Source organism: Gallinula chloropus, assembly GCF_964237585.1.
Source record: "Gallinula chloropus genome assembly, chromosome: 12".
Taxonomy (NCBI): domain Eukaryota; kingdom Metazoa; phylum Chordata; class Aves; order Gruiformes; family Rallidae; genus Gallinula; species Gallinula chloropus.
Genome location: NC_140097.1, coordinates 18,557,197 through 18,570,371, shown reverse-complemented (window position 1 = coordinate 18,570,371; position 13,175 = coordinate 18,557,197). Strand labels below are relative to the sequence as shown.

Here is a 13,175-nt window from a genome sequence, read left to right as displayed (position 1 = left end):
GTTAGAATTCCTGCAAAGATAAAGGAAGGATGGAAATAAAAATCAGATATTATGTTTTTAATCAGATAGGAAAGGCTGCTAGGTGCCCAGAGAATGTAGTGTTCAGTCTGCCTGTCTAACTGGGAAAGAAAATGCTGGAGCTGTGGCTGTGTCATGTGAAAAGAATAGGTAACACACTAACTGGAGATGATGAAAATCCCCTTGGGGTCACTTTTGCCCACTTCCTTAGAGAAATGCACACCTACCCCATAAATACTGAGTACAATGGCACTGTGGTTTGCAGGTGTTCCCTGTTAGAGGAGAAATAGCTGTGCTCCTCTTCTGCTTTCACAGCTGATCTAGCTATATAGGATTGTCCAGCTGAAACCACTTGGGCCCTGCCCTAGGACCTTCCTTCAGGAGGAAAACTAGAAGCTGCCAGGGACTCAGAAGGTGCACAGGGAAGCCGTGTGTTTCCACCTCAAACTTTTTTCTCAAGGTTAGGACCACTGTCCTTTGCCACCCCATTCACCAGAAAAGAAACTTTGTTGTTAGGACTGCATCTGAAGTCTGGGAATTACCTAAAATAAATCTTATCTACAGAAAATGGGCTGTTCCAAGCAGGGGCTTCATATGGCTGGTGAGCAGACAGATCCATCCCAATGAAGTAGTATTTCCAGCCCCACCCCCCCAAAGGATTACAAAGAAACAAGCATCAACTGGGTTTCATCAAACTTAGTATTAATTGATCATCAGTGAGCTCACCACTTCCTTTGGTGAGATAGGCTGAGGTGAGAATCCCTCCAGAGCTAACTCAGTGCTGGATGCGTGGAGAAGAATGGGCAGGGAGCTGATCCTTTGGGTTTGTTTCTCTGCAAAGTGCTCTCTGTTCCTGGTCATTTTCATTTCAATTGTTGTTTTGCTTTCAAACCTCCAAAGCCTGGCTGTGCATAACCACAGGAAGCAATTTCACAGGAAAAGCAAATAAATAACAGGTTAGAATTCCAGCCATTTCCAGGATTTTCAAGCAGTGGTTTGAAGGACCTACTTACCCCAGAGTCTGTCAGTCTGTGCATGAAGGAAGGGTGAACTGGGCTTCTCCGTGCCTGAGTCTTGATCTACACCTGGGAGCATTTCTGTGTTTTCATTTCTGATCAAATTTTGGCAATTTCTGTGTGTGTCATATGGAAATTATTTTACTGTGACATGATTATGAGACCATAAAAGGCATTCTCAAAATAATGGTTTAAAGTAAATGTAGGCAAGGCTGTGGAAGAGACCAAAAGCCTCCTGTGGCCCCACAGCCAGAGTTCAGCCACTCACTGGCTTTGCAGCAGCACAAGGTTTGCCTGCGTCCTGCCCTCAGACAGTGCGTGCCTGAGTCAGGCAGGGCAGGAAGGCTTTGAACAGAGGTGGGAGGCAGTGCACGGCTCCTTCATGAAGAAAAGGTGCTGGGGATAGTCACCTCACTTGCAACTTAATGGCCTGATGAGATAGTTACAGGATAAAAATACCCATCAAACAAGCAACAGGACAGAGACTGCCAGAGAAGTTTTACTGCGAAAATACAAATCATCTCTGATTCTCAGGAAAGTCTCTATGGATCTGTGCCAGGGACGGGAATCATCGCTGAAGGGGTGGTTCAGAACCTGTCAGGTTTTACAGGGTCATTTCTCCTCATAAAGAGCTTGCACAAAAATTTGCTTCAGAACCAAAGCAGGATGGGAATGAACCAGACTAAGGTGCAGGCTTGGCAGAGCTACAGACTTGCCTTGTGTTCCAGTGGTTCAGAATCGTAATTTACTTTCAGGCATCTAGGTTGGGTTATTACTTTTCTCAAGTTCATAGCTGCCTCTCACAACGATTTGTCTTAAGAGACAAACTGTCACGATAAATCATTCCTACCTCATCATCTGTCAAGCCCAAAGTGCTGTCTGCAAGGAGGATGAGCGATGATATTTCACTGAGCTCTGGGGAAAGATCGCACCTTTCTGCAAGAGTATTTCCCTTTTCTTGAAGTGATTTACTATTGTGACACTTCCAATCTGGGAAAAGAAATATTTTTTCACCTTGGCCTTGTAATTGTCATGGTTTGATGTGCAGGATACATAGGTCTGAGAGATTACTGTCCCTGGGCTGTCTTTGCCTCCTTGTTAGGCGCCTTTTTAAGCATGTACACCCTTCTTAGATCATATACAATGGTTTCCATTAACCACAGCTTCTCAAAAAGGGTTTATAAACCAAACTGGAGTTGTATTTTGTGTGGTATATTGATGATACACTGTACCTGGCATAGAATTAGCTAACTGCCCATAGGAGGTTTTTTTGAGGAAAGAAATTACTGCTGCTGTTAAATATATATATGTATATATAACAACATATGTATATATGGGTTACAGATGAGTCCATGTCCTCTGGAATGCATTATTGCTACTGTAGAAGAATTGTTCTTGACACCATTCTGACACTATTTTTACATGTTATTTTCAAACATTAAATTGAAAACTGTTGGGTAGCAACAGGTTTGCAGTTGGACCAGTTAAAACACAGGCCAAAGGTATTGCGATGGGATCTTCCTGCAACTGCTTACACCTGACAGGTTTCTCCCAGGCAGAGCCTCAGCTGGGAGCTTACTGCTAAACAGCATAACATCCATCCCTGCAGTGTGGGGATCTGTTAGTCCTGTGGCTCAGTATGTGAAAGACACCCAGGCTCTGGAGATCAACTGCAGTGTTTTTTATTTATATTTTCAGAGACTGCATCATGCTCTGCTGCTTGAACAGTGGCACAAGCTTTGTTGCTGGTTTTGCTATCTTTTCAGTTCTTGGATTTATGGCCTATGAACAAGGCGTGCCCATTGCAGAAGTGGCAGAATCAGGTAAGGTCCAAAGGTGTTTTCTGGGTTAACAAAATACACACGGAAGTTGCTGACCTATACTTCATCTGTGCCATGTTGTATGGATAAGTTGACTGGTTTGGATAGAGCTTTACAAAACTCCTCTTAAATATGTCACCTAACCTGACTCGCTAGAATAACTGCTCTAAGAAGAGCTCTTTGATGATGGAATTGTGTGATCCCTCAGCAAGTTTGCGGATGACACCAAGCTGAGTGGTGTGGTTGACACAATAGAAGGAAAGGAAGCCATCCAGAGGGATCTTGACAGGCTGGAAAGGTGGGAGTGGGTGAACCTAATGAAGTTCAACACTGCGAAGTGTCAGGTCTTACACATGGGCCAGATATATATGTACAGACTGGGAGAAGAGCTCCTTGAGAGTAGCCCTGCTGAGAAGGACCTGGGTGTCATGGGGGATGAGAAACTTAACAGGAGCCAGCAGTGTGCTCTTGCAGCTCGCAAGGCCAATGGTATCCTGGGCTCCATCAGAAGAGGGGTGACCAGCAGGGTCAGGGAGGTGATTGTCCCTCTCTGCTCTGCCCATTTGGAGTCCTGTGTCTGGGTCTGGGGCCCACAATACAAGAAAGATGTAAAACTGTTAGAGAGGGTTCATAGGAGGCCACAAAGATGATTAGAAGGCTGGAGCACATCCCCTATGATGAGAGGCTGAGGGAGCTCGGCTTGTTCAGCCTGGAGAAGAGAAGGCTGCGGGGAGACCTCATTGCAGCCTTTCAGTACCTGACGGGAGCAAGGAACAGGAGGGGAATCAACTTTTTAAAAGGCTAGATAATGGCAGAACAAGGGGGGTGGATGGAAGCTAAAGGAGGGAAGGGTTAGAAGAGATATTAGGGGGAAGTTCTTTACAGAGAGTGGTGAGGGGCTGGAACGGGCTGCCCAGAGAGGGGGTGGGTGCCCCATACCTGGAAGCGATCAAGGCCAGGTTGGATGGGGTTTTGGGCAACCTTGTGTAGATCCAGGCCTGGAGGTTGGTGGCCCTGCCTGTGGCAGGGGATTGGAACGCTAGGATCCTTGGGCTGACTTCAGTAAGAGCTGTTCCAGTGAGAGCTTGCAGAAAACCAGGCACAGGTACATAAGAATGGGAAAACAGGAGCCAGGCGAGATGGAGAAGTTACCAGTGCTGGTTGTAAGGTAAATATGCAGCCAGTGAATTAATGCTACATACCAGCAGCTGCACTCAGACACACAGAGCAGGTTCTGAACAAGCCAGTAGACATTTGACTTGCACCATGTACGGCTTCCAGGACGCAGCAGCTCTCACCAGTGACTGTGGTCCTGCACAAACTGTCAGAGACAGTGCTGTCTGAGGGGGAAATAAAGATTCCAGAATATGGTAATAGTTTATATGAGGCAATCCCAGGACCGTGTGCTGTTACTTATTCAGGTATGTGTCTTGCTGTAGATCCACACAAAGAATAAAGAGAATATAAAGTACAGTGATGTCTTAACAGAAGTCTTGACCTTCAAACATGTGGACAGGACGTAGGCAGTTAATGTGCCAAGCAAGTCTTTGTTAGTGATTGGCCTCATCACCAAATACTTAGGTGATTAGAGGTGTAGAGTTTGTCAAGGTTTTCAATCTTTTATTTGGTTCCTCATAAAAGAATTTGTGTTGGGTTGACCCTCACCAGCAGCTCAGCATCCACACTGCTCTTCACTCACTCGCCCACCCCAGTGGGATGGGGAGGAGATCAGAAAGACAGAAAGTGAGAACACTGGTGGGTCCACATAGAGTTTAGTAAGTGATGCTGTGCAAGCACTGTCAGCAATGGCCACAACAGCTACTGGTGTGAACAGAGCTGTTCTACCCACCACTGCAAACCACAGCACCAGCTGTGCAGACAGCTAGCTCAGTGTCAGCCAGACCCAGTACCCAAAGATAAATGATTTCCTTCCTTTTCAGGACCAGGACTTGCATTCATTGCTTACCCTAAAGCTGTTACCATGATGCCTCTTTCTCCTCTGTGGGCAACACTGTTCTTCATGATGCTTATATTCCTTGGATTAGATAGTCAGGTATGAAACAAATGCTATTTAAATATTTTGTCCGATTCCCTGCCATGTGGGTATATATGTGTGTGTACATATAGATATATATCAGTGCCCTTGATGTAAACAGTGGCATAACCTGAAGAAAGAAGCAACCTCAACTGAATTCCTTGCTTAAAAATTTTGGTTCCTTGTTTTAAATTTTAGCTGTGTGACAGCAGAAAGCCCTTTATGATTTTCTGTGAGCACTGATTCAGCCTGAGTGTCGCTTTCATTACTGATGTGGAAATCAGCTTCAACTGAAAATATGGGTGATTGAAATTCAGAGTTCAGGAAAATACCCACGTGTCATCTTTGCCCGGTTTTAAGCAGCTCTCAATGAATTTTGAAGCTCTGCATCAGATAATGACGATGTGAGTTCCTGTGGGGTATTTATACTTGGAGATACCGTAGCGAGAAACGTGTAGTCACATCCTACAGCAGAGCGACAGCACAGGAGTTGTTCTTCCTGTGTGACCATACAAATTGAGAAAGCTGTTTGATGACAAATGCAAAGTAGCTGGCAATTTTAGCATGCAGCTCAGCTCTCAGCGTGATTTGGTTCAGGAGGATTATGATTGTATGCTCTAGAATAAAGCTCTTCAGAGCTTATTTTGCATGACATTTCCAATCATTAAACTTAATGTTTTAATAACTGCTCTTTTTCCTCCCCATGTTTTTAAAATCCTTTTTTTTTTTTTAAATGAGCAATTCCTGAATTCTGCTCCTGACCACTCCAACGAAACAGGCTTTTCTGCTAATTAATACCTACTTTGGGGCATTAATTTTGGTGCCTGTTTTTGAACCTTGCTTCAGAATCCTGAGTCAGAAGCTGGGGCCTGTTGCTTTCTGCTGATTTTTGAAGTTAGTAAGAATGTGCCTTCCCCCTTCGTTAGACACACCGGGGCTCTTAATAGCTTGGTGGAACTTCTCTCTTCTGTAAAATGGGGAGAAGTCCTTCAGAAAACCTGTGGTTCATTTAGCAGTACTTGGAGGTGAGAAGTACTGTACATCATTCCTTTGAGTGACAGCGGGGCAGATGCTCTGAGTGGAATGCTAAATGCTGCTGCCATCCTGTGAACTGTTGTATGTTATTTAGGTCCTGCTCAACCCACATTTGCAAGATTTAAGTCTTCTGTAATCCATCTGGTACAAGGCAAATGCATGGTGAGATGGTATTAGTGGATTCAATCGTTTGAATTTGGTGGTGGGCTGGAAATCCATAGCTTTGGACACTTAATTCTGAAACTATGTTCCTCTCAATTTGAGGTTCTGCTTATAGAGTGTCCTCAGGGACCATTCAGTCTCAGTGATGGAAAACACAGAAGGACATTTGAAGTGTTCAGTAACAAATCCAAACCCCAGCAGCAGATGAGACACACGTTTCATTTGTACTTTCCTATCGTTTCCTCTAGTTTGTGTGTGTGGAAAGCCTTGTGACGGCCGTTGTGGACATGTACCCAAAGGTCTTCCGGAGGGGCTACCGAAGAGAACTGCTGATTCTCGGCCTTTCCATTGTGTCATACTTCATCGGCCTAATCATGTTAACTGAGGTGAGGTGTGTTTTGCTGGAATACTCCTCTGAAAAGGGAATGTTTATAATCGTGACAGCTAAAGCGCAAGAACAGTTGCCGTAGACAAACTTCGCTGTCAGAAACACCACTGTGGAACACTTCAGAGACTGTTCTCAAGAACTGTGGAACATTTGGAATCCTCAGTTTTTCAGTTGAGCTAAGGAAGCATTTCAATCAAAGTTAGGCAGCCAAGGAAATTCCATGGGCTTTGGACCAGCCAACCAGACACAAAGATTGTGGTTTCTGCTTGCTTACTCTGGGCAGAGCCATCTGACAAACAACTACATTTTGGATTAATGGATCAATAAAAAGATGAAGTAAAGTGAAAATAGAAAACTTAGATTTTTATATTGCTGTGCCAGGTCAATCGATACAGCCAGTCTCTGAACAGAAATTGCTGCAGTAAGAGAAAAAAAAGAAAAAGAAAGCAATTTTTTACAAACCAACCAGGGCATTGACTTTGGGATGTTCTAACCCAAATATTCTGAGGCTGTCAGTCCATCCCATCAGTTCATGGTACAACATGCCTGCCACCACTGCACTGGGTACCTGGGGATGGGAGGACCTCTGGGATCCTTTGGTACGTGGCAGCTAAGTCCTGCTGCTCATTGCTTGCTTCTCAGTGAGCTCTGTCCAGAGCCTTCCTCTGCTTTGCATTACCCACTCAGAACAGGAGGATGTGCAGAGCCCGTGTTCTCTCCCTGTACCCTCCTGCTTGCTGGGCGCCCAGAGCCTCCCTGTGCCAGGGAGCAAGGCAAAGAAAGAAGTTTCATGTCTGAGGAGCTGTAGAAATAAATGTCTGTGGAAGGGGACCCCAGGGAGCCTGGCTGTAAGAACTGTGAAGGGCCATAGCATGGCTCTGTGTGTGGCAGTCTCAGGCAGGGTTCCCAATACAAGCTTTATGAACTAACTCAGGTGAGCTCACCTGAATTCCCACAGTCCTTAGCTTCTGTGCCTTTCAGATTGTTTTGTTACTGAAAGTGAGCACATTTCACCCCAAAAAAGCCTTAGGCCAAGGTAAGCATGTTAGTTTGTTGTCCTCAGTAGGTTTTTACAACAAATAGAATACATCAACTAATCAGAATTTGTTAGCTTTAGATAAACGCTCAAGGAAAGAATAACTAAAGGTGGGGAGGAAAGTGGAGACTAGGACAAAATGAAACTTCTGTTATTTTCTTGGTGACAGCTTGTGCCAGACTGATCAGATACCACTCTGACATGGCACTCTGTATGAAGCCAGTGCAGTGCAGCAGGAGTTACTACACACTTCAGAGAAGGAACTGAAAAATTCACCACAGGAAAACCATTTTATTGTAAAGAGAAGGAATGGCACCAGTAACTGGACAAAGAGGAGATGATTATTCTGCTGCTGTTAAAAGTGGCTGAAATGAGGTTCTCAGGAAAGTCATTCAGCACTTGGGAGCAACTTTATCTAGTACCTGTAGTTGACTTGCTATGAAAACAAGTCACGGGCAGTCACTGGCTGCATGAGGATAGCTCCCCGCTGATTCCTCCTTCATTTTACGCTGTGAACCTATTGGCAGATTTCAGTCCATTGAACAGAAGTTTCACAGCTAAATCCTTTTTCACCAAAGTTGAACACTCAAGAAAGCTGACCACCAGGCCAGCAGCGTCCTTCCTGTTCGAAAGAACAGAGCAGGAGTTCAGTAAAAACAGAGAATTCGGAAAAAAGCTGCAGCCTTCTGAGTGCATGAAGGGTTGGCTGGCTGGAGTGTAAAAGGTGGGGTAGACTGTAGTAGCACAAGGTGTAAATTCCTCCTTATAGTAGTAAACATTGCTACCAGGCATCAAAAACTACAGGGAAGAGAAGGATCCAGCTGTGACATAAACTGTTTCTTGGATGTTCTAGGAAGGTATTTCAAATTGAGAGGCAGGAATACTCCCCTGACTGGATGAGGTAATCGTACTGCTGCAATACTGGCTGTGACTCTGGATACTCATATTCAGACTGGGAAGAGCACACAAAGTGAGAGCAGGGAGGATACTCCTAGGAGTGCAGAGCCTATTTTACCAGAAGTAGCAAAATGGAGATAATGTGTACATCCTGGATGTAACAGTGAGCATCAATAAAGTATCTTGCATAGCAAGTTATGTCAGCTATTCGTATGTGTTTGTCAGGTTATTCTTAAGGTTATTAATTTGGCTTCAGGGGTTTTCTTCCCATCTTACCTTGAGGCAAAGGCTCTAGAAAGCCAGGCAGTTCTCTGAACAGTTCTGAGGGCTCTAAGCAAGGAAAAACCCAGTGGAAAGGAAGGGAGGACTTACATCTTTGACGGATGTGACAGTGGATAGAGTTGAGTCCTGGGCAAACAGTAAGTGAGGATGTCTTGGTTAAAAGCCCTTTTCCCCTCTCCTGAGAGGTTGGTACTGGGGCAGCCTGGATGCAGAGAATGACCCATCATCGATAGCAGAGTGCGTGCTCTGCACAGACACTTGGGTGCTGAGTTGCTGGGGTTTGGGTGATCTCCTTTCCGGCTGTGCCAACGTTTCTGTCTTGAAGCAACCTGGAGAAGAGTTTTCAGCTTGTTAGAAAACATTTTGAAAAAGCTTGGAGTCAGGGTGATTCTTTTTTTTTTCTTTTTTACATTTTTTTTTCTCAAATAATCCTGACTCCTTTAATGTGGCTTAAAGGCTGGGGATGTTGTTCTCTCCACTCCTGGACTTACTACCTTAAAGCAAATGCACAGGATTCAGCTGGCACAGGGAACAACCATAACTGCCATGGAAGAATAAACCCTTTCACTGTAACAGGTCATTGAAAAACCCATGTTCTTTGTTCAAAAAGGAACCAACTTTAGCAGGAAGATTGCCAGGAAGCCAACAGACTGAGCCATGTTTGCTATGAAATATTCCTACTGGTGCCAACACAAGGTTTTTTTCATTTTTGTGTGTTTGTCTTTCAGGGTGGGATGTATGTCTTTCAGTTATTCGACTCCTACGCAGCTAGTGGCATGTGCCTTCTTTTTGTTGCCATATTTGAATGTGTCTGCATAGGCTGGGTATATGGTGAGTTCGTGAAAATTGCTGTGGTTTTCAGTTCTATGGAGGTTTTCTATTTGCCTAAAAGCAACGTGAAAGACCTGTACCCTTATGGAGTGGGGTCTTCCCCATTTCCAAGCCTTACCAAACCCAGGAATGCCTCTTGTTCCACTCTGAATAGCAAAGATGGTGGAATAGATTTGGTTTTTTCCCCCTTAGGCCTTGTCAGGACTGACCTCCACCCTCCTCCACCCTTGGCTGCCTCAGGAAGTAGGGGTGGCAGGTAGTCTTCCCCCTCACCTGCATGTTTGTGCAGGGCTTGTTCCCTTCCACTTCTGACACTTGCAGGTAAACCCAGGGAAGCCAGAGCTCCCCCCTCATTCCCACAGGAGGGACGTGACAGTGTCCCAAGCTCTGCTGCTTCTGTCTGCTGCCAGAGAACCAGCGCAGGGCTGGCTGTGTTCACGCTTACGCCCTCAAGACCTTTTTGTGTACAAAGGCCTGGCGAGTTCACTTTGATGAACTTCAGGCCACTCATGTGCCCAGATACCTTGGGCTTCACGGGCGAGTTTGTGACAGATACGTTGTGTGTCCCTGGGCTCGCCCGGACTGGCACTGACCAGAACCCCTGTGCGTCTGAGAGCTCACCCACACCTCTGCACCGTCTGCCCTGGTCAGATCCAGATGCTGGCAGCAATCACTGCCCCACCATGGAGCAGGGGACAGAGATGTGTGTGTGAGGGAAAGGGACAGCAGCTTCAGTCTTTGCAGCTCTGTCAGAACTGATGTTTTTCAGTTTACTGTTCCAAATGCTGACCCCCAGAACCTCTCATGTGTCTGTGCTACATCTGCTTTTCCTTTGGGTTTCTTTGGGCAGGCAGCAATCGCTTCTATGAAAACATAGAAGACATGATTGGGTACAAACCACTGACACTGATTAAATGGTGCTGGATGGTCTTAACTCCAGGTATTTGCGCAGTAAGTACAGAGTATCCAAATCAATTGTTCTAGGCATAAAGAGGGTTCTCTGTGCATATTTTTAGAATGTTTATGCTGCTCATATTTCACAGTGGTTGAGAGAGACACCTATCACTTTGTAGCATATGTTTTAATTAAAAACACTCTGTAGGATCTGTAAAAAATGTTAAATATTCTGGGAATTGTGAGAAATCTTGCTATACACAATAATAGGAAAAAAATAAACTCCAGGCCCTAGCTGAACATCTGCCAACACAACAGAGGCTGGTTTTCACTGCATTGCTTGTATACCTCGTGTCTGCCCAGCACAACTCGAGCTCCTCCAGACTCTGCTGCTTTCCTTGCTGCTCCAGCCTATTTCCTTCCCTCTCTCTGGGCAAGTAGACACTTTTCAGAGAGGACGTGACATTTTGTTCTTCTAGCAAAAGCAATAGAAGAGGCCAACAGCACAACTCATGTGCATGGAGAAGGAATTTGCCTTACCAGAAACTATCAGTACTGTGCCAGCACTGGCAAAACTACAAAAGGAACATGACCAGATTGCCCATAAATCCACAGATACTTGAGGATCAGACACTGAAACCTTCCAGTTGTCCAATACAGAAATGACAGCAACCACAAAACCACAGCTTCTGGGGCACCTGGAGATCCTGGTTCCCTTTGGCTTTGCCAGTTCATTTGCAAACTTGGGAAAATTTCTGAGTCATTTTCTCCCCCTCTGAAATGCACTTGCTCTCACTTGCTCTCGTACGCTCTCCTTTCAGAAAAGGACATAGGAGCTTTTCTGTATTTTATAAATTTAAATGGTCCAAACTGCTTGATTAGGCACCTGTCAAATTCAGACAGATAGATTTGAGCTCTTGTGAGGATGAAAGAGTTGGCTTGCAGAATTGCAGATACAGACAGTGGATTAAGGCAACTTTGAAAGTGTTGGCTTGCCTCTTTCATCGTGACAGGATGGGGAGAACGCAGCTGGTGTTACCTAATCACAGCTGCTTCACGGTAGCAGAACTTAATCGTTCCTGCCCAGGTGCTGTTTGCCATCAAAGTGCAGGTTTTATTGTCATCGAGAGGTAAATAGGATTTCAACTTGAAAGGTTGTTCATTTCTGAGAAATGCTCTTTAAGCTGTACATGGAAGATACTGCAGGGTTCTTTTCTCAGACTGAAAGGCTTACCTCTGTTTTCCAGCCATAGGGAGCCCAGACTTGCCTGAGCAGTCCCTCGTTTTCGTTACACAGGCAGTGTTAACCACTTTCTCTCCTTATTTCAGGGAATCTTCATCTTTTTCCTGGTGAAATACAAGCCTTTGAAATACAACAATGTGTATATATACCCTGACTGGGGCTATGGCATAGGGTGGATGATGGCGCTCTCTTCCATGATCTGTATCCCTTTGTGGATCTGCATTAAGCTGTGGAAGACAGAAGGCACTTTCATAGAGGTAAGCTGTGTTTGCAGATCAGTGATGATGACAGAGTAGGTGGGAAGGGAGTATGACTCCTCACCTGTGTTGAGACTAAGGACAGGTGAATCCAAAAATTGATGCCATGTAACTCTGTCAGTGGCAGCCTGGGATAGGTGCCTCAGTCAGGGTATATATATGGAAAGAGGCATCTGTATTGTCTCTATTTTCTTCAGAATTTCCTTCAAATTTTTTTTTTTTTTGGCCTTCACCAACTTCAGCCTGTGGTAAGTAACCAGTGCCAGGCTTTGAGTGGCTCTGCTCCTGCTCAGCTCGTAACTTAACATGTCTGCAATGTCAGCTGCATCCCTCAAGAAGGTTTGTACCAGCTATTCATTCAGGGGAGCTGCTTTCTTCCTGTGGTTTTGGTAGCTCCTGTTTGTGCTGCCAGGGTTTCCCTCCAGAGGCTCCAGGTTGTTTTATCTGTGTTTATGCTTTGACTGTACCATCAGAAACAAAACCTACCCCTGCAGCAGGCCTTACCCAGCACATTGTGCTGCATTTCTTCACAGAAGGAAACATTGCTCTAAATCAGCAGGAAAGTTCACTTTGACTTCGCCCTCATCCTCCTCCACCCATCAGCCCAGTGCGATTTGTAAGGAGCTGTGCAGCGTGCAGTTCTATGGAGGTACCTGCCAGCGGGTACCTGAACCAGACATGCAAGAGAGAAGGGGTTTAGGGTCAGTCTGCTGGAGAAATGTGTCTGTGACCAAGAAAAAGATGATCATCTCCATTTTCTCCAATTTTCTAGAAATTCAGGAAGTTGATTACACCCAGCTCAGATCTGAAAATGAGAGGGAAACTTGGAGGAAGAGCCTACATTGCAGCGATAAATGACTGCGATGCCAAACTGAAAGGAGATGGCGCCATCTCAACCATTACAGAAAAGGAGACACATTTCTGAAAGGACTTTCTATATTTTTTCTTTATTTTTTCCTTTTTTTTTGTATAAATGAATAAATAAAGAAATAAATTCACTTAATTATAGAGGCTGGCTTGTTTTGCACAAAACTTTATTAACCAGTTAATTTTAAAGTGAAAATTGTATACTTGTTTAAAAGTGATTTTTTAAAATGACTCTATAAGTAATGATTATGTAAAAGAAAAAGAAATAGTATTATATGGTATGTTAGTGATGACTTCTTGTAATGTGGTGACTTTGGTTCATGTTTTTTTAGATGTTAGCAGGACCTGTATAATGTGCTGTAAAACTTTTCTACTTTGATTTCTGTCAGATGTA

General features: G+C 44.6%; 1 protein-coding gene across 1 annotated transcript in view; it reads left to right on the top strand.

Moving 5' to 3' along the window:
- SLC6A11 (solute carrier family 6 member 11) overlaps positions 1 to 12,839 on the top strand; it is a gene marked incomplete at both ends in the record, with an annotated part of 91,933 nt that extends 79,094 nt beyond the window's left edge. The window contains 7 exons of the mRNA XM_084269507.1: positions 2,733 to 2,857; positions 4,795 to 4,907; positions 6,335 to 6,472; positions 9,418 to 9,520; positions 10,371 to 10,471; positions 11,744 to 11,914; positions 12,687 to 12,839. Coding sequence (XP_084125633.1) covers positions 2,733 to 2,857; positions 4,795 to 4,907; positions 6,335 to 6,472; positions 9,418 to 9,520; positions 10,371 to 10,471; positions 11,744 to 11,914; positions 12,687 to 12,839 — 904 coding nt within the window. The remainder of the gene's footprint in view (positions 1 to 2,732; positions 2,858 to 4,794; positions 4,908 to 6,334; positions 6,473 to 9,417; positions 9,521 to 10,370; positions 10,472 to 11,743; positions 11,915 to 12,686) is intronic.
- Between the last annotated feature and the right edge of the window lie 336 nt (positions 12,840 to 13,175).